This window comes from Folsomia candida, unplaced genomic scaffold, assembly GCF_002217175.1.
Source record: "Folsomia candida strain VU population unplaced genomic scaffold, ASM221717v1 Fcan01_Sc002, whole genome shotgun sequence".
Taxonomy (NCBI): Eukaryota; Metazoa; Arthropoda; class Collembola; order Entomobryomorpha; family Isotomidae; genus Folsomia; species Folsomia candida.
The window spans coordinates 3,747,344-3,762,812 of NW_019091194.1; the positions used below are offsets into that span (position 1 = coordinate 3,747,344).

Consider the following 15,469-nt stretch of genomic DNA (forward strand, 5'->3'; position numbering starts at 1 on the left):
TTTTGGAGAAATTGGTGGGCAGGTGGCGGTGAGGTGGGGATGGGGACACTTTATGGGATGGGATGTTTGTCTGTCCGGAGTGGTTTTATGGTTTGGAAAAAGGTGGGGGTGGCCCTTGGGGAATGATTTTTTTAAGGTTTTTTATGGAAATTGAAAAATCACCATGGTGATTTATTTATTTAAAAAAATAAATTAAACAAATTAAGTTTCACCACTTTGCTACATCCGTTTCTAGGTAAAATAATTTTTAGAGAGTCAAATTTAACCTAGATTTTAATATAAAACTGAATTAGTAAAAATGTTAAAAACGTGCGATTGCTGTAAAAATAGCAGTAATTTAAAGAGCGATTTGGACATTTGGTGCGACAATGAGCAGGAGGAGGTCATGGTCCGTTTTACTATTTATTTAATCACCAATTTATAATTTAATTAAATAAATTTATTTCCATAGCAACCAATCTGTCACCAGGCGATTAATCCGAATTTCCATCAAAACTCCATGGCAACCGGGAGCGGAGGAAGTTCATCGACATTTCTGCCCATGGAATTTATCCAAATTTTAATCCATCAACATGCCAAAACGTTGATTGCTTTGAAGGTGAATTTAGGTTATATAATTTATTTATTTGTTGTCATGACAACCAAAATAAATATTTCCATAACAACAGACGCTCCGCTCGGAAGTCCGCACATTAAAAAAGCCACACCCCCCACCCCCACACCCACAATTATTCCACCCCTTCCCCCACTCTTCCTCCTCCCACCCCCTAAAACCACACCCACATTTATCCCACCCCCACCCTCCCCTCGATTCCGGTCTCTTTTCTACAAAATCCTCCTCAAAGTCCTCCTCCACCCATGGCGACGAATTGTACTCGTTGCTAAGTCAGATCCAGGACAGGATCACGTGTCTGAAAACCCCGCCCACCCGTCGCCAGCCACTCCCACTCGGTTACCTTGACAACGTCGTGGGCAATGGGAATTTCGATTTTTCCAAGTTTCAAAAGGTGGACAGGGCCGTGGTTAAGGCCATTTTGAACTGTGATGATTTGGGGGAGCTGAAGAGGCAGTTGCTCTTTTGTCATGCGAAGGTGGAGGTAATGTCATGGTTACTATTTTTTTACGTTGCCATGGTTACTAATTTCATAATTTTTTAATTTCCAGTCAATGGAACCACCCCCACCACCCCACCCACAAAAAACCACACCCCCACCACCTCACCCCGCCCCACCCCCACCCCCAATAAAAAGTCTGACCTCCTTATCATCAACGCAAAAATCTTTAATTCCAGTTCCTATAGCGAGAATTAAGAAAAAATCACAAATCACAAATAACCACGCCCCCTCCTCAACAACAACAAATTCGACACGGTTTCTATGGGGACAGTGGTTTAATTAGTTGCTATAGTTTTTATTTTGATATATTTTTTCTTGCGCCAATAACGTTTTTTAAAATAATAAAATAAAAAAAAGCACACGGTTGCTATGGAAACGATAAAATTTTTAGCACAACTCCCCGTCGTTGTTCATGGTTTTCTTGATTCGGAGGAGCAAAGTGGTGTACCACTGCTCGAGACGGGAGATGGAGTCGAATTCCTGCACCGTCTCGGTGAACGTGTCGATATCTTCTTCCTCCAGCGCGTTGGTGAGGGACTATGGATAGGAGATTTTTTGTTGTCATGGTTACTATTTTTTTTAGTTTCCATGGTTACCAATTAAATATTTCCATAGCAACACTCACCCTCACAAACTTAAACTCCCTGGTGTCCTGAAACGCGGGATACATGTCGGCATAGCGATCCAGCGCCTGTTTCGCGTTCAGAACATCCACGCAAAGGTGACAAATCGACGCTCGGAAGAAATACTCCTTTGCCGAGTATTTCAAGAGGGAGGACTCCAGGGAGGAGGCTGCTATCTATTTATTATAATTTTTTAATTCAGTTTCCATGGCAACCAAAATCAAACAAATAAAAAACAGTAACTACGCACCTCCTCATAAACCCTCGTCGCTTTAGTATAATCCTCCATCAAGCCCGCATGCGCGGCGACCTTCAAGAGCGCCTTGTTCGCGGCCGCGTTGCTCTCCTCGCCCTTGAACATGTCCGCGGCCTTTTCGAAATAAATTATGGATTGCGCGAGGTCCCCGTCGGACTCCAATATTTCCGCGATCGTTTGATTATGCTTGGCTGCTATGGAAAAGCGACCCATTTCTTGGTATAAATCGATAGAGTGGTTCAGGCAGGTCACGGCTTCTACAAGGGAAATAAATTGGCGTTAGTTGTCATGGTGATTAATATTAATATAATTGTTGTCATGGAAATATATAAAATAAATAAAATAGTTGCCATGGTTACCCTTCGTGTCCGTTTTCTTGTAACACGTCGCGGCATCCACCCAATTCGTCGCGGCGTCATGTTTCGAGCCATTTTTCAAGTGCAATTCCGCTGATTTAGAGAACGCCTCCCCCGCGGAACCCCACTTTTTCGCCATTTTAAACATGTTCGCGGCGCGCTGGTAACACTCGATCGCGTCCGAGGTCTTGTCGCTGGATCTGCAAATTATATTTTATTTATTTATGGTTGCCATGGAAACTAAATAAATAATTAAATAAATACCCAAACAACCCCCCTAAAAACGACTTTCCTCCCCCCAATTTCTTCTCCGCCTCCGCCATCAGTTCAAGGGCTTTCTTCTCCGCGTCGGACATGGTGTTGCTATTGGAATGTGGTTGCTATGGTTACTATTTATTAGTTGCTATGGTTACCAGGGTGCCAATTAATTTTTTTATACGAGAGAAATAAATTCAGGGCCAGAGCGAAATTCTCTATACAACTGCGAAATTTATTATCCTTTTTTGAGGGTGTGTGACACAGATCGATATTTTGAGTCACGTGGGGCGAGGTGAGACTCTGTTTCTATAGAAATCTCAATAGAAATCTCAGTTTACCCCGGGTGAGGAAAACACAGTGCCAACTCATCACCACGACTACGGGAGATTTTTGTGTGTATTTTGCAGTTTTTCTTCAGTTCACTCTTGGCAACCGGCCGATTAAAACCTAAAAATTAAATATGTCTCCATTAGTTACCTTGGTTTTACTGGGGGTTGTTTCTGGTAATTTATTATTTTTGTTTCCATGGCAACGGATTTAATTTAATTTAGTAACCAAGGCAACCAATTTACTTAAAAAATATTTATAAATTTAGTAACCACGGCAACGACCTGCAAATTAACCAGCCCGACCTCCTACACGACCCGTGACGCCTCCGTCCTCACCTCGATCGCCTACATTTCCAATTTCCAGTTGTCATGCCAACCGAGTTTGGCTGGGAAAAATGTCTACGCCGTGGAGGACTCGACTGGGGTCGTGGTTCCCTTGGGGATCGGGGCCGATGGGTCCTATCAGATCTCCATCGTTAAGGAGGTATATTTCCATGGCAACAGTGATTTTTTGTTTCCATGGTTACCATTTATTTAAATTTCCATGGCAACTAAATTCCACTTCTCTCTCAAAAAAGGTCTCAACCCAAACGAAAGGTGACCACACGTTTTCGATCCACTCGGACGAAGGGCTGAGCCAAATAAAGAAAAAGCAACCGGCCGTCGCCTTGGCAACCGTGGTTTTGAACCATCCCGGAGCGTGGTCTGGACCCTGGTTGAATTCCGAACATTTAGCTGCGATTTTGGGGGTTTTGGTCGGTTACGCTGCTATTTCGGGGAAGGGCAAGTTGTTGAGTTAGTGTTGTCATGGTTATTTGAGAAATAAATAAAATTGTTGTTATGGTAATTTTTCGTTGTTATGTGGTTTTATTTTTAAAAATTGTTGTCATGGAAATGGAAATCATAATAATCACCATGCAAAAATAATTAAAAAATCACCATGGCAACGTTGTCTCACACCACCCCAGCCCCGCGCCACTGCACAAACCCACATCCATGCCGACTCTCTCACTCACTCAAATCCACTCATCCGACACACTTCTCATAAAATCTCCTTGGAAACTATTAAATAAATTCAAAATGGTAAGTCTCTTAAATTTATACAGTAACCATGGCAACATAATAATTAAAAATAATCCCACAGTCGGAAGGGACGGCCACCATCCGCACCCGTAAATTCATGACGAACCGATTGTTGTCAAGGCGACAAATGATCGTGGACGTCCTCCACCCCGGTCGCGCTTCCTTACCCAAAACGGAAATCCGCGAAAAACTAGCGAAATTGTACAAGACGACGAACGACGTGGTTTTCTGCTTTGGATTTAAGACGGCTTTTGGAGGGGGGAGGAGTTCCGGGTTTGCGCTGATTTATGATTCGCTGGATTTGGCGAAAAAATTTGAGCCGAAATATCGACTGCAGAGGGTGAGGATTTTATTTTATATTTTGGTCGTCATGGTGATTAAATTCGGTTGTCATGGCAACTAATAATAAAAAATGTGTATCCATAGCACGGCCTTTACGAGCGCGGAAAGACGACCCGAAAGCAGCGCAAGGAGAAGAAAAACAGGATGAAGAAGGTCCGCGGCACGAAAAAGACCAAAGTGGGCGCGGCGGCCGCGAAGAAGGTATTTTTTAAATTTTTTTATTCACTGTTTCCATGGAGATTATTTTATGATGAAATAATTTATGATATAATAGCCGAGAAAGTGAAGGGTTATATATTGGAGGTATTTATTTTCGGATTCAAAAATTTAGTGTGTTTCCATAGCAACGAGTTTTGGTTTCTAAAAACTAACAATTTTTTAATAGTCTTTTTGGTTTTAAATTAACTACAAAAAAATCCGTTTCCATGGTGATTTTACTAATTTAAATTTTCTCATTTCCATAGTAACCGAGATGACCATCAGAAGACCGCGCCGGCTGTTTATATAATAAAAATTTCTTTTTTGTTATTTAAAGGAAATAAAAAAAAATCTCTAAAAAAATCCATAACCATGGCAACAAAAAAAATTATTAGCATAGCAACATAGATGACTCACCACCACCCGGGTATCGCGATTTACCCGCTTTTTTTCACCAAACCCAAATATCACCACAACACAACAACACTTCAGAGTTGAGTGAATTTAATCACAAGGACGAATCAATTTAATTTTAGTGTAACCATGGCAACCGATACGGCAACCACGCCCATGGAAACGCCACCTCCTCCGATGGAAGTTGAATCTCTCACAGAAGCGGCCTCAAGGCAGATGAGGGAGTTGGGTAGGTTTTTTAATTTTTATTTTTTAGTTTCCATGGCAACTAATTTAATTTTCGGAAATAGATCTCAGTAAAGAAACGCAGAATGGTAACTCAGCAAAGAAGAAATCCGCTGCCATGGCAACGCCCCGCTCGTCGTCCGTTTCCAGGGCAACGATTAAATCCCCAACGACGCTGAGATCTCCTACGACGTCGTCAACGGGGAGTTTCACCGATGAGAAAATTAGTAAGCTTGGTTACTATTTTATTTCCATGGTTACTAAATTATTTATTTAAATGTGTAGAACTGCCCATGAATAAAATCACCGTTGGCAACGCTCCATCCCCACAAATCTCCAAGGCAACCTCGAAAATTGGATCCTTAGAAAACACCAGGTTTTCATTAAATTAAATTATTTGTTTCCATGGAAAATAACATGAATTAAATTTCCATAGCTACAAACCGTCGGGGGGCAAAGTAAAAATTGATCACAAAAAACTAGAGTGGAACGCAAAGAGTAAAATTGGAAGTTTGGGGAATTTGGGGCACACGCCGGGCGGGGGGGCCGTCAAGGTAATTTTTTTTTAAATATAGTAACCATGGCAACCAAAAAACGAAATTAAAATTCCAGATAACAACGAAAAAAGTGGAGATAAAAGCCACGTCCCGGATCGGTTCCCTTGACAACACGGGTTACAAACCGGGGGGAGGAGCTAAAAAGATTTTCGATGATAAGGATTACATGAAACGGGCCAGTCGAAGTTCCGCCTCCAGTTTTGGTGGGGCTGCTGCTGGAGGGAAAAGCTCGGAAAATTTATCAGCAAAAACCTCTCGGGCCACGCGAAGTCTGTCCGTGAGCGATAAAAAAACTGCGGATGACTAAAAAAATTTTTGCCTTTTTCTTATTTGGCTAACGTGTAAATTTATTATGTAAATTGCTTATTTAATGTAAATAAATTCCAGTTTCGTTACCATGACAACAGATTTATTTTAAATAACACGCATAGCAACAAGGAAAAAAAGAAGAGAAATTAAAATTTATCGCGCATGCGATTTGCAGAACGGGCGCCCTTGTTTCGCGAAAAAACTTTGACCCTCCAGGTTTTTCTTGCAGGCCTGCGGATTTAGGATTTTATTTGGTTGCCATGGAAACTGTAGAAAAATTTAGGCTCACCGAACAATTGAAGCATTGCGAATGATAATTTTGACTCATGGCCTCCACCCACCGATCTCCAGCCTCGATCGGAAAACCACACCCATAGCATTTCGTCGTGAACAGCTCGTTCCAGTCTAAGGATTTAGTTTCCATGGTTACTAATTCTTAATAAAAATGGTTGCCATGGTTACCAGCTTGACAATAAGCAGCCCCATCCTCCACGAAAAACGGCTCCTTTCCGAATTTTTTACCGCATTGTCGGCAGCTATGGAAATTTAATTGTAATTAAATTTAATTGTGATTAAAATTGGTTAATTAAAAATTACGTGAAACAATCGGGGTGGAAATCTGTAAAATAAAAAAAATTATTCAGTTTCCATGGAAATTAAAAATAAAGGTAACCATGGCAACCACGCACCCCTCCCCATGGCCTTGAGACACTCATTTTTGATCCTTTTCGAGCATTTGGCGCATGGCGGCGCGATGTTGGCTTCCCAGCAAAATTCGCAATGGAGATTCGGCGATAGGTCGACAAAGCCGATTTCCATCAAGTCACGTGAGCAGGACGCACAGGAAAAGTGGGAGGGGCAGTAAAACTTGGTTGCCGTCGAGATGAAGGGGCCTCTGGAATTTGGTAACCATAGAAACGGGAAATTAGTAACCATGGCAACTATGAATTTTTTTCTATTGTTTCCATGGCACCTCACCTAATCTGCTTCTGGCACACCCCACAGACGGCAACCCTGGAGCTCGGCTGGTTCAGAATCCCACGACCGATCCGATTGGCTAAAATCGAGGAGGAGGAGGACTTGCCACCCCCACCGAAATTCGACGTTTTGTTCTGGCTCGCTCCTCCCACCGACTTGTTTTGACCACTCCCGTAGCTCGCTCCGCCCCCTAACTGACCGCCCCCGTAGTTCTGATTGGCTCCGCCGTAGTTTGGACCACTCCCTCCGTAGTTTTGATTGGCTCCATAATTGGCTCCTCCTCCTCCTCCGGCTCCTCCCACCGGTTTAATTCCTATGGCCCCGCCCCCAATCGGACCTGAATAATTCACGCCGAATTGTGGACCGCCTCCTTGGCGGATTGGGGGCGTGGCCATGCTGGCAGGGGGCGGGGCGACAGGGGCGGCAGTGGGTGGGATCAGCGGTTGTTGCATCAGTAAGCTGGAAATTTTAGGAACAAATTTCAGTTATCGGGCCACGCGAAGTAATTAAAATTTTACTTTCAGCGGGCCACGCGAAGTAAGAATTATTTTGTTTTATCGGGCCACGCGAAGTACTTTACCTATTCAACGGTTGATAAGGGACATGTTGCTGTTTGAATTTTGGACTCGTTTCCATGGGGGCCACGCCCCCTGATGGAGCAGGCGCACCCCCTCCAATCGATGGCACACCCCCCGCCGGCGGCCAAACCACTTTGCTCCCCTCCGATGAAGAAAATGACGTCGAAGAAGTCGTAGTTTTCGACTGCTTGGATTCATAAGATTCAAAGTAGTTTTGCTGTTGCTGTTGCTGTTGCTGTGGAAATGACGACGGTTGCGATGGAAACGCCGGTTGCTGTGACAACGGTTGTTGATTTGGCGATTTTGGGGCCGTCACGTGGGAGATTATCGTGGGGCCACCGAACCCGGTCTGCAATTAAAAAAAATCATTGTTTCCATGGCAACCAGGGTCCTTTGACTGTTTCCTTGGAGAATTTCTAGACAGGGTCATGTCAGTTCAAAAATTCTCCAAAATTTTTTTTACAGATTTTAATGTTTGGGAATATCCTCCAAGGAAACAGTCAAAAGACCCTGATGGCAACCAAAAAAAATTAATAAAAAAAACACCTGAAACGGGGCTGGCCCGCCACCCCCGAATTTAGGCGACGCCAGTGGCGGCAGTGGTTGAAACGCTGGTAACGGTTGCGATGGCAACGACGGTAACGATGGCAACGGCTGCGTGTAGCTAAATGGTTTGGTCGCGGGTGGCGCGGTGGGCGCGCTCGTCGCGACTGGACTCATCCCCCCCGCGACCAAACCCGGATTCTGTTGCCTAGCAACCAATTTAGCGTGGATGTCGCAGTAGAGTTTGTTGTTTATGTTGAAATATCCGACGTTTTTGAGCGACTGGCCGCACGTGGAGCACTTGAAACAGTCCACGTGCAGGTTTTTTTCCTTCACCCGGACGAACACCCCCCTTTTTTAGTAACCATGGCAACGGTTAAATTTTTTAAGTTTCCATGACAACCGATAATAGTAACCATGGCAACGAAAAAAAAACCTGCACTTACACAATCAACCTCTCGCAATCCGCGCAGATATTCGTTCCAGGCGCTAAGGGCGCGGTGTTTCCGGGCGCGCTGCTGGGTTGTGGCGCGGGAGGCGTGGTCACCATGGGTTGGAAATTGATGGGCTGAGTGGGTGTGGTCACCACGGCGGGGGAAATTTGCTGTTGCTGGGGGTGCGGTTTTGCAATGGCGGGAGAGATTTGCTTCGGCAGGGGTTTCGGGTTTGGTGGGGGGATTTTTTCTGTGGAGTTAAAACAATGTTATTGTTGTCATGGAAATTAAATTTTGTAACCATGGAAATAAATTATTGTAACCATGGAAACCAAATAATAAATTATTGTAACCATGGAAATAAAAAAACAAGTAACCATGGCAACCTTGTTGTTGATGCTGCTGCCCACCCCCACCGAAACTCCCCACGATCCTCCCCAAGGCCGGGCTATTTTGATACGTTGAACTTTCGTACGAATTTTCCTCCCCGGAATTCTCTTCCTGTAACATTTTGTAAACTTCCGAATTTTCGTAGTTGTACTTTTTCTCGTTCTTCTTGAAGTTTACGCTGCAAAAAAATTACGTAATTAAAATTTGGTTGCCATGGAAACGAAAAATAGTTGCCATGGAAACACTGACCCGATGGCCCCCCCAGCCAAGACCTCAGCCTGGGCGGAGAGGGTTTCCGCGATGGACGCGTCCGAGTACATGTTGATCGGCGTGTTGAACTGTTTGTTCACCAGGTGCGCGCCGGACTATATTTTTTAATTAATTAGTTGCCATGGTTACCATAAATTTATAAATTAATTAATAAAAATAAAATGGTTACCATGCGGGAAAAACGGTTGTCATGGGGATGGAAAAAAATAAAATAAAGCGAGGTTAAAATTGAGGTTTATAAATTGCGAGGTTTATGAATTTATGCGAGGTTTACAAATTTACACGTGCGTGGGTTTACGAAAAACCATGCCATTTCGTAATTTAATAAAATTACCTTCCCCACCGCAAAAGGCTTGACCCTTGAATTAATCCCCCCACCCCCACCCCCACCGACCACACCCCCATTACTTTTCTTCAAACTAGTCTTTGTCCATACCTGATCTGCCCCTTGCCCCCCCTGCCCCCCGGTAACCATAGCAACCTGGGGCGCCCACGTCGTCGTCCCCGCTGCCTTAATCACCACGAAATCCACGGAATTCCCAGCGTTTTTAATCACGTCCTGCGCCGCCTTGTGCGTCAGATTCGAGGCGTCCGAGGCGTTGATCTTTAGCAAAACGTCCCCCGGGGAGAGGCCCGATTGGGAGGCGATCGAGTTGGCCGTTACCTAGGCAACGGATTAATTTATATGGTTGTCATGGCAATTAATTTTTGTTTTCGGTTGCCATGGAAACCTAAAAAAAATAAAAACCCCACCTTCAACACCACCAGTGGCTGCCCGAAGTCCTTCCCCCCATGGATCCTGAATCCCCACGGAGTCCCCAAATTCGGCCTCGACAATTTCAACGTGGTTGCCATGGTTACTGAAAATTTCGGACTAAAACTAAGAATGGCGAGGAGGAGAGAATGCAGGAAGAGGAAGTGGAGAATGGGGAAAAAAATTGCAAGGTTCGAGAAAAGTGCTCGAGAGTCGTGTGAAGATCTGGAGCAGTGGCTATTTTTAGATTTTGCACTGTGAATTCCGGTGGAATTTCGGTGGGCATGACTGCTAAAAAAAGATTTGTTGTCATGGGGACGTTTTTATTAAAATTTTTGTTGTCATGGAAATTGTGCGTCTTTTCCATGGAAACTATTTTTAAAAAAATACCTTAACAACGATGAAAAATCACCATGGAAACGAATTTAAAAAAAATTGCCATGGAAATGTTGTCATGGAATTTACATACAAAAAACTATGCACTTTTTCCATGGAAATCTCATTTCATGCATCACCTTTATGCATCTTTCCCATATGGAAACATAAAAAATCACCATAACAACCATATAAAATCACCATGGCAACGGAAAAAAAATTCAAAAAAACCATCGAAACATAAAAACAATCCCCCCATTTAAAAAATCCCATAAATCCCCCCTCGGCGCGCGCCTGCGCAGTCCCCCAACCCCAACCCAACCCATATTTTTTGCTATACACACTACTCTCACTCACTCACTTGACTCTTAGAATACGGACCACACTGCATTGAAACCCATCCCAAAATCCACACTCTCACTCCGAGGAGACAAATTCTGCGGCATAAAAAAAACTACTTCAGTCACAACACACTTTTTAACTTTCTAGTCAATGATTTAAGTGGTGGGTGTGGTGCTCGAGAGAGAGTGGGTGTGGTTGGGTGGTTGCCATGGCGATGAACGCGACTACCCGGTTCTCCGACAATTACGAGTTAAAAGAGGAGTTGGGCAAGTTAGTAAAAAAGGCACTTTTTTGTGTGTTGTCATGGAAATATTTATTTTTATTCAAATGTTGTGATGGAAATAAATAAATAAAATTTAGTGAATTTATTGCCATGGAAATATTTTTATATAAAAAAATGTTGTCATGGAAATATTTTAATAATAAAAATGTCACCATGGAAATTTATTTTTATTAAAAAGTTGCTATGGAAATAAAAAAAACACTTAAAAATAATCCTAGGGGCGCCTTCTCCATCGTCCGGCGCTGTGTCCAAAAGTCGACGGGGTTGGAGTTTGCAGCGAAAATCATCAACACAAAAAAATTGAGTGCTCGAGATTTCCAAAAGTTGGAACGCGAAGCGAGGATTTGTCGCAAGCTGCAGCATCCTAACATTGGTATTTATTTTTTATTTATGGTTGCCATGGTTACTGAAATTAATTTATTGTAAATTTTAGTCCGCCTCCATGACAGCATCCAAGAGGAGAATTTCCATTATCTCGTCTTTGACTTGTGAGTGTTTTTATTAAATCGCCATGGAAATTAAAAACGGTAACCATGGAAATAATCTGTAACCATGACAACGCAGAGTCACCGGAGGGGAATTATTCGAGGACATAGTCGCCCGTGAGTTTTATTCCGAGGCGGACGCGTCGCACTGCATCCAGCAGATTTTGGAGTCTGTGAACCATTGTCACACCAACGGCGTCGTCCACCGCGATCTCAAACCTGAAAATCTACTCCTCGCCTCCAAGGCCAAGGGGGCGGCCGTTAAATTAGCCGATTTTGGGCTGGCCATTGAGGTCCAGGGGGAGCAGCAGGCGTGGTTTGGTTAGTGGATTTTTTTCTTGGTTGTCATGGGGATTTTTGTGGGAATTTTTTTTTTTTAGTTTCCAACTCGGGCTAGGCGAAGTTTTGTGGAATTTTTTTTATTGTCCACTCCACGGGCCACGCGAAGTTCCATGGAAATTAATGATTTTTATCCATGACTTCGCGGGGCCCTATAACAAAAAAATCTCTACAACTTCGCGGAGCCCGAGTTGCATAAAAATCCACGGAATTTTTTTTAATTAAATTTTTAATTCCCTTTTTCCATGGAAACTGAAAAATTAATAAATTTCGTGACCTTAGGATTCGCCGGAACCCCTGGCTACCTCTCCCCCGAGGTATTAAAAAAGGAGCCGTACGGGAAACCGGTGGACATTTGGGCGTGCGGCGTGATTTTGTACATTTTGCTCGTCGGCTACCCGCCCTTCTGGGACGAGGACCAGCATCGGCTCTATGCACAAATTAAATCCGGGGCGTATGACGTGAGTTACCATGGAAACTATTATTTTGGTAACCATGACAACCAATTATTTAGTAACCATGACAACTAAATATTCCAGTACCCCTCCCCCGAGTGGGACACGGTCACCGCGGAAGCCAAAAACTTGATCAATTTAATGTTGACCGTGAATCCAAACAAGCGGATCACCGCCTCCGACGCTCTTAAACATCCATGGATTTGCGTATGTCTTTTTATTAGTTGCCATGACAACCTAATAATCACCATGACAACCATTTTAATTGTTACCATAGCAACGCGAACGAGTAGCTTCAATGATGCACCGCCAGGAAACTGTCGACTGTTTAAAGAAATTTAACGCTCGCCGGAAATTAAAGGGCGCGATTTTGACGACGATGTTGGCGACGCGGAATTTTTCATGTAACTCAAAATTATTGCAAAATCCAGTGGCATGGCAACACATTTTTTTAAAAATCAGTCTTTTCAGCTCGCAGCATTGTGAATAAGAAGGAAAACACGACCTCGCTCACGTCGGGCTCGGGAAGTCAAGTCAAAGAGTCCACGGATTCATCGACCACGCTCGAGGATGATGATGTCAAAGGTGGGTCGGTCTGTCGGTCTGTCTTTTTTTTATAGTAACCATAGCAACCGATTTTTTTAATAACAAAAAAATAGAAAACTCTTTCTCTCGTGTTTTTTTTATTTGTGTTTTTGGTGTTTTTTTCGTGGTGTTTTTGGTGTTTTTCAATCTTTAAAACCTTAAAAAAGACTCCTCCTCGACGGAATCCCCTCGGAAGACGGGGACAACAAAAACCTCTGGATTTAGCGATAAAAGGACCGTGACCGTTGTCATGCGAGACGTTGCCAATAACAACAATAACGATTTTTTGTGTTGTGAAGGTACTAATTTATTTTTTTAATTTTCGTTGCCATGGTTTTTTATTTTTTTATTTTTATTTATTTTATAGACAAACAAAGAAGCGGCACCCCCTCAACCTCATCCGTTGTCATGGCAACGTCGTTGTCAGGTAATTTTTTATTTCCGATTTTTTTGAGTGTCGTTTTTGGGGTGCGTGAATTTATTATTTTACAAAAATTGAGAGAAAGAGTTTTTAAAAATAGTGTTTTTTTTTGGTTGCCATAGTTACTCTATCATTTAAAAAATCCGTAACTAAGTGAATTTTTATCTTATCCATAAGCTAAAAAAGCAGAGATAATCAAATTGACGGAAAATATTATCGAATCAATTAACAATGGAGATCTCGAACAGTACACGTAAGAAATATTTTTTTTAATTTTCCGTTGCCATGACAACCAAAAAAAATAAAAATAAAATCCCCTAGAAAACTGGCCGACCCGCACATGACGGCCTTTGAGCCGGAATCCGTAGGGAATTTGGTGGCCGGGATGGATTTCCATAAATTTTATTTCGAAAACAACGCCATGACGACGACGTCGGCGGCGGGAAAGTTTAACAATTCAGCATCATCAGGAAGAAATACGACAATTTTAAATCCACACGTTCATCTCCTTGGAGACGACGCCGCCGTCATTGCGTTCATTCGGTTGACGCAGTTTTTTGACAAGTATTAAAATTTTTTATTGTTTCCATGGAAACTATGGCTTTTTTTATAGAAAATAATAGTTTCCATGGTTACAATAAATCTCCATGGTAACTAAATAAAAATAATTTCGTAATTGTATCCATAGAAACCTAAGTGGGACCCCCGCGACGACGCAGCACGAGGAGACGCGCATCTGGCACCGGAAGGACGGCAAATGGCAAATGGTTCACGTGCATCGATCCGCGTCGTCAAGCGCGAAATGGCCCGTTGCCAATAGCAACGCCTCCTCCTTAAATTAATTTTATTGACTTGGAAGATGAACAAAAAAAGTTGATATTAATTTGTGATTCAATTTTTGATGAGAAATTTTACGTTTTTCCCACACACACAACACACACACGTTTTCTTCATATCGAGCTTTTTGTATAAAAAATAATTGGTTGCCATGGAAACGTGGTTTCTATGGTTACCATGAGGTTATTTAAAAAAAATTATCAACACTCTCTCTCTGTATCTCTAAAAAAAACACACTTTTTGATGGATTTATTGCCTTTCTCTGGAATATTTAAAAAATGTGGTGGAAATGATGTTGCCATGGAAACTTTGACTCTGTGAATTTTCTCTCTGGAATAATGTTTCTCTCGGTGTGATTGTAATTTTTATGACAGTAACGCGAAAGATTGGGGTTGAGGGGGGGCGTGGTTGCCATGGTTTTTTGGTGGATATATAATATAATAAAAAAAAACGTTTTTTCTTCCCGTCTCTATGCAAATGAAATTATTGGTGGGTTTGTGTTTTTTATTGAGCATTTTTTGCATAAATCATACGGTTGCCATGGAAATAATTCAATAGTTGCTATCACGATTAGTAACGTAATTTTTAGGTTTAGATTTTTTAATGTCATCATGGAAATAATTTAATAGTTGCTATGACAACTGAAAATTTATCTATGTAAATGAATAATTGAGAGAGTTTGTAAAATTATTTATTGACAAAATACCAAAGGAATTATATAACATATTATTATTCTTTTATATAGTTAAAAATTTGGTAACCATGGTAACGTAAAAAAAAGACCTGTGTGTGTGTGTGTGACCTAAATTTTACTTTTAATATTTATAAAAAAATCTCCATAGAAACTAATTTTACTTGAGGGTAATTATAATCTCGTATTTTACACGAATCTATCTCTCTGGTTGCCATGGAAATGAAAAAAAATCTGTGACACCAAAACTGACCTCTGCTCATTAACTTGTCTTGTTATTAAGACGTATTGTTATTTAAAAAAAAAATTATATTTACCCGAGTTCATTTGTGAAATAGGTTTGTCACCCATGGTAAAACGTCGTGTGATGAAAAAAGACCAGCGACCGTGCCTTTTCACTTTGTTGCTTCGTTGCAAAATCACAATTTCAAAAAAAAAGTTATGTTGCGAACTCGTAATAATTTAATTATTTATTCAAAATGGTTTTCTTAAATTTTACTTTACGAGTAAATAAGCATTCACTAATCAGAGAATGTGGGACGACACTGACCATGGAATGGACGGTGCATGGACATTTTATCATTTTTTTTAGTCACACATTGTGTTAAAGGCTTTTCCAAGAAAATGTGAACCTTTTTTTAACT

General features: G+C 41.9%; 7 protein-coding genes across 14 annotated transcripts; 5 read left to right on the top strand and 2 right to left on the bottom strand.

Moving 5' to 3' along the window:
- Positions 1–93: 93 nt before the first annotated feature.
- Positions 94–1,499, top strand: LOC110843106. Its single transcript, XM_022089031.2, has 4 exons — positions 94–388; positions 452–598; positions 669–1,097; positions 1,165–1,499. The coding sequence occupies exons 1-4, from the start codon at positions 299–301 to the stop codon at positions 1,396–1,398; spliced, it is 900 nt and encodes a 299-aa protein (XP_021944723.1). The 5' UTR covers positions 94–298; the 3' UTR covers positions 1,399–1,499.
- Positions 1,267–2,852, bottom strand: LOC110843107 (alpha-soluble NSF attachment protein). Its single transcript, XM_022089034.2, has 5 exons — positions 2,615–2,852; positions 2,354–2,550; positions 1,989–2,251; positions 1,741–1,914; positions 1,267–1,652 (listed from the first exon to the last, which is right to left on the bottom strand). Exons 1-5 carry the CDS (start codon positions 2,704–2,706, stop codon positions 1,503–1,505), a joined length of 876 nt encoding a protein of 291 aa, XP_021944726.1. The 5' UTR covers positions 2,707–2,852; the 3' UTR covers positions 1,267–1,502.
- A 104-nt stretch (positions 2,853–2,956) lies between these two features.
- On the top strand, positions 2,957–3,784 carry LOC110844287 (translocon-associated protein subunit delta). The gene is made up of 3 exons (XM_022090457.2): positions 2,957–3,111; positions 3,204–3,421; positions 3,516–3,784. Exons 1-3 carry the CDS (start codon positions 3,069–3,071, stop codon positions 3,735–3,737), a joined length of 483 nt encoding a protein of 160 aa, XP_021946149.1. The 5' UTR covers positions 2,957–3,068; the 3' UTR covers positions 3,738–3,784.
- A 94-nt stretch (positions 3,785–3,878) lies between these two features.
- LOC110842711 (40S ribosomal protein S24) lies at positions 3,879–4,927 on the top strand. Of its 2 annotated transcripts, XM_035848394.1 has the most exons (5): positions 3,879–4,020; positions 4,082–4,360; positions 4,447–4,563; positions 4,637–4,665; positions 4,827–4,923. In XM_035848394.1, exons 1-4 carry the CDS (start codon positions 3,934–3,936, stop codon positions 4,646–4,648), a joined length of 495 nt encoding a protein of 164 aa, XP_035704287.1. In that variant the 5' UTR covers positions 3,879–3,933; the 3' UTR covers positions 4,649–4,665; positions 4,827–4,923. The 2 variants fall into 2 exon arrangements, with proteins under 2 accessions (XP_035704287.1, XP_021944191.1); XM_022088499.2 differs by lacking the exon at positions 4,637–4,665 and having other exon boundaries at positions 4,827–4,927.
- A 45-nt stretch (positions 4,928–4,972) lies between these two features.
- LOC110842710 (microtubule-associated protein tau) lies at positions 4,973–6,160 on the top strand. The gene is made up of 5 exons (XM_022088498.2): positions 4,973–5,203; positions 5,265–5,426; positions 5,485–5,575; positions 5,636–5,753; positions 5,812–6,160. The coding sequence occupies exons 1-5, from the start codon at positions 5,104–5,106 to the stop codon at positions 6,061–6,063; spliced, it is 723 nt and encodes a 240-aa protein (XP_021944190.1). The 5' UTR covers positions 4,973–5,103; the 3' UTR covers positions 6,064–6,160.
- On the bottom strand, positions 6,149–10,217 carry LOC110842709 (PDZ and LIM domain protein Zasp). 3 transcript variants are annotated; one of them, XM_035848391.1, is made up of 13 exons: positions 10,012–10,217; positions 9,593–9,922; positions 9,238–9,353; positions 8,985–9,166; positions 8,611–8,848; positions 8,168–8,516; positions 7,624–7,970; positions 7,044–7,502; positions 6,755–6,960; positions 6,663–6,684; positions 6,528–6,601; positions 6,355–6,470; positions 6,149–6,296 (listed from the first exon to the last, which is right to left on the bottom strand). In XM_035848391.1, the coding sequence occupies exons 1-13, from the start codon at positions 10,111–10,113 to the stop codon at positions 6,219–6,221; spliced, it is 2,619 nt and encodes an 872-aa protein (XP_035704284.1). In that variant the 5' UTR covers positions 10,114–10,217; the 3' UTR covers positions 6,149–6,218. The 3 variants fall into 3 exon arrangements, with proteins under 3 accessions (XP_035704284.1, XP_021944189.1, XP_035704285.1); XM_022088497.2 differs by having other exon boundaries at positions 9,238–9,326; positions 9,695–9,922; positions 10,012–10,215; XM_035848392.1 differs by lacking the exons at positions 9,593–9,922; positions 10,012–10,217 and adding an exon at positions 9,428–9,564.
- A 527-nt stretch (positions 10,218–10,744) lies between these two features.
- LOC110842877 (calcium/calmodulin-dependent protein kinase type II delta chain) lies at positions 10,745–14,617 on the top strand. 5 transcript variants are annotated; one of them, XM_022088725.2, is made up of 13 exons: positions 10,745–10,999; positions 11,231–11,385; positions 11,446–11,500; positions 11,577–11,818; positions 12,119–12,297; positions 12,376–12,498; positions 12,569–12,695; positions 12,754–12,876; positions 13,044–13,175; positions 13,244–13,303; positions 13,475–13,550; positions 13,619–13,861; positions 13,986–14,617. In XM_022088725.2, the coding sequence occupies exons 1-13, from the start codon at positions 10,938–10,940 to the stop codon at positions 14,137–14,139; spliced, it is 1,731 nt and encodes a 576-aa protein (XP_021944417.1). In that variant the 5' UTR covers positions 10,745–10,937; the 3' UTR covers positions 14,140–14,617. The 5 variants fall into 5 exon arrangements, with proteins under 5 accessions (XP_021944417.1, XP_021944419.1, XP_035703847.1 ...); XM_022088727.2 differs by having other exon boundaries at positions 12,763–12,876; XM_035847954.1 differs by lacking the exon at positions 13,044–13,175.
- Positions 14,618–15,469: the final 852 nt, after the last annotated feature.

Coding starts and splice junctions, on each gene's coding strand:
- LOC110842711 (XM_035848394.1), top strand. CDS start 3,934: ATGCCGACTCTCTCACTCACTCAAATCCACTCATCCGACACACTTCTC. Junction 4,021..4,081: donor TATTAAATAAATTCAAAATG/GTAAGTCTCTTA, acceptor ATAATCCCACAG/TCGGAAGGGACGGCCACCAT. Junction 4,361..4,446: donor CGAAATATCGACTGCAGAGG/GTGAGGATTTTA, acceptor GTGTATCCATAG/CACGGCCTTTACGAGCGCGG.
- LOC110844287 (XM_022090457.2), top strand. CDS start 3,069: ATGTCTCCATTAGTTACCTTGGTTTTACTGGGGGTTGTTTCTG. Junction 3,112..3,203: donor TTTACTGGGGGTTGTTTCTG/GTAATTTATTAT, acceptor TTATAAATTTAG/TAACCACGGCAACGACCTGC. Junction 3,422..3,515: donor AGATCTCCATCGTTAAGGAG/GTATATTTCCAT, acceptor CTCTCAAAAAAG/GTCTCAACCCAAACGAAAGG.
- LOC110843107 (XM_022089034.2), bottom strand. CDS start 2,706: ATGTCCGACGCGGAGAAGAAAGCCCTTGAACTGATGGCGGAGGCGGAG. Junction 2,551..2,614: donor TTTTTAGGGGGGTTGTTTGG/GTATTTATTTAA, acceptor TATAATTTGCAG/ATCCAGCGACAAGACCTCGG. Junction 1,915..1,988: donor CGACGAGGGTTTATGAGGAG/GTGCGTAGTTAC, acceptor TATAATAAATAG/ATAGCAGCCTCCTCCCTGGA.
- LOC110843106 (XM_022089031.2), top strand. CDS start 299: ATGTTAAAAACGTGCGATTGCTGTAAAAATAGCAGTAATTTAAAGAGC. Junction 389..451: donor ATGAGCAGGAGGAGGTCATG/GTCCGTTTTACT, acceptor TTATTTCCATAG/CAACCAATCTGTCACCAGGC. Junction 599..668: donor AAACGTTGATTGCTTTGAAG/GTGAATTTAGGT, acceptor CCATAACAACAG/ACGCTCCGCTCGGAAGTCCG.
- LOC110842877 (XM_022088725.2), top strand. CDS start 10,938: ATGGCGATGAACGCGACTACCCGGTTCTCCGACAATTACGAGTTAAAA. Junction 11,386..11,445: donor GCTGCAGCATCCTAACATTG/GTATTTATTTTT, acceptor TGTAAATTTTAG/TCCGCCTCCATGACAGCATC. Junction 13,304..13,474: donor CATGGCAACGTCGTTGTCAG/GTAATTTTTTAT, acceptor CTTATCCATAAG/CTAAAAAAGCAGAGATAATC.
- LOC110842709 (XM_035848391.1), bottom strand. CDS start 10,113: ATGGCAACCACGTTGAAATTGTCGAGGCCGAATTTGGGGACTCCGTGG. Junction 6,685..6,754: donor TCTCAAGGCCATGGGGAGGG/GTGCGTGGTTGC, acceptor TTTATTTTACAG/ATTTCCACCCCGATTGTTTC. Junction 6,297..6,354: donor CGCAATGCTTCAATTGTTCG/GTGAGCCTAAAT, acceptor CTAAATCCGCAG/GCCTGCAAGAAAAACCTGGA.
- LOC110842710 (XM_022088498.2), top strand. CDS start 5,104: ATGGCAACCGATACGGCAACCACGCCCATGGAAACGCCACCTCCTCCG. Junction 5,204..5,264: donor AAGGCAGATGAGGGAGTTGG/GTAGGTTTTTTA, acceptor TTTCGGAAATAG/ATCTCAGTAAAGAAACGCAG. Junction 5,576..5,635: donor GGATCCTTAGAAAACACCAG/GTTTTCATTAAA, acceptor AAATTTCCATAG/CTACAAACCGTCGGGGGGCA.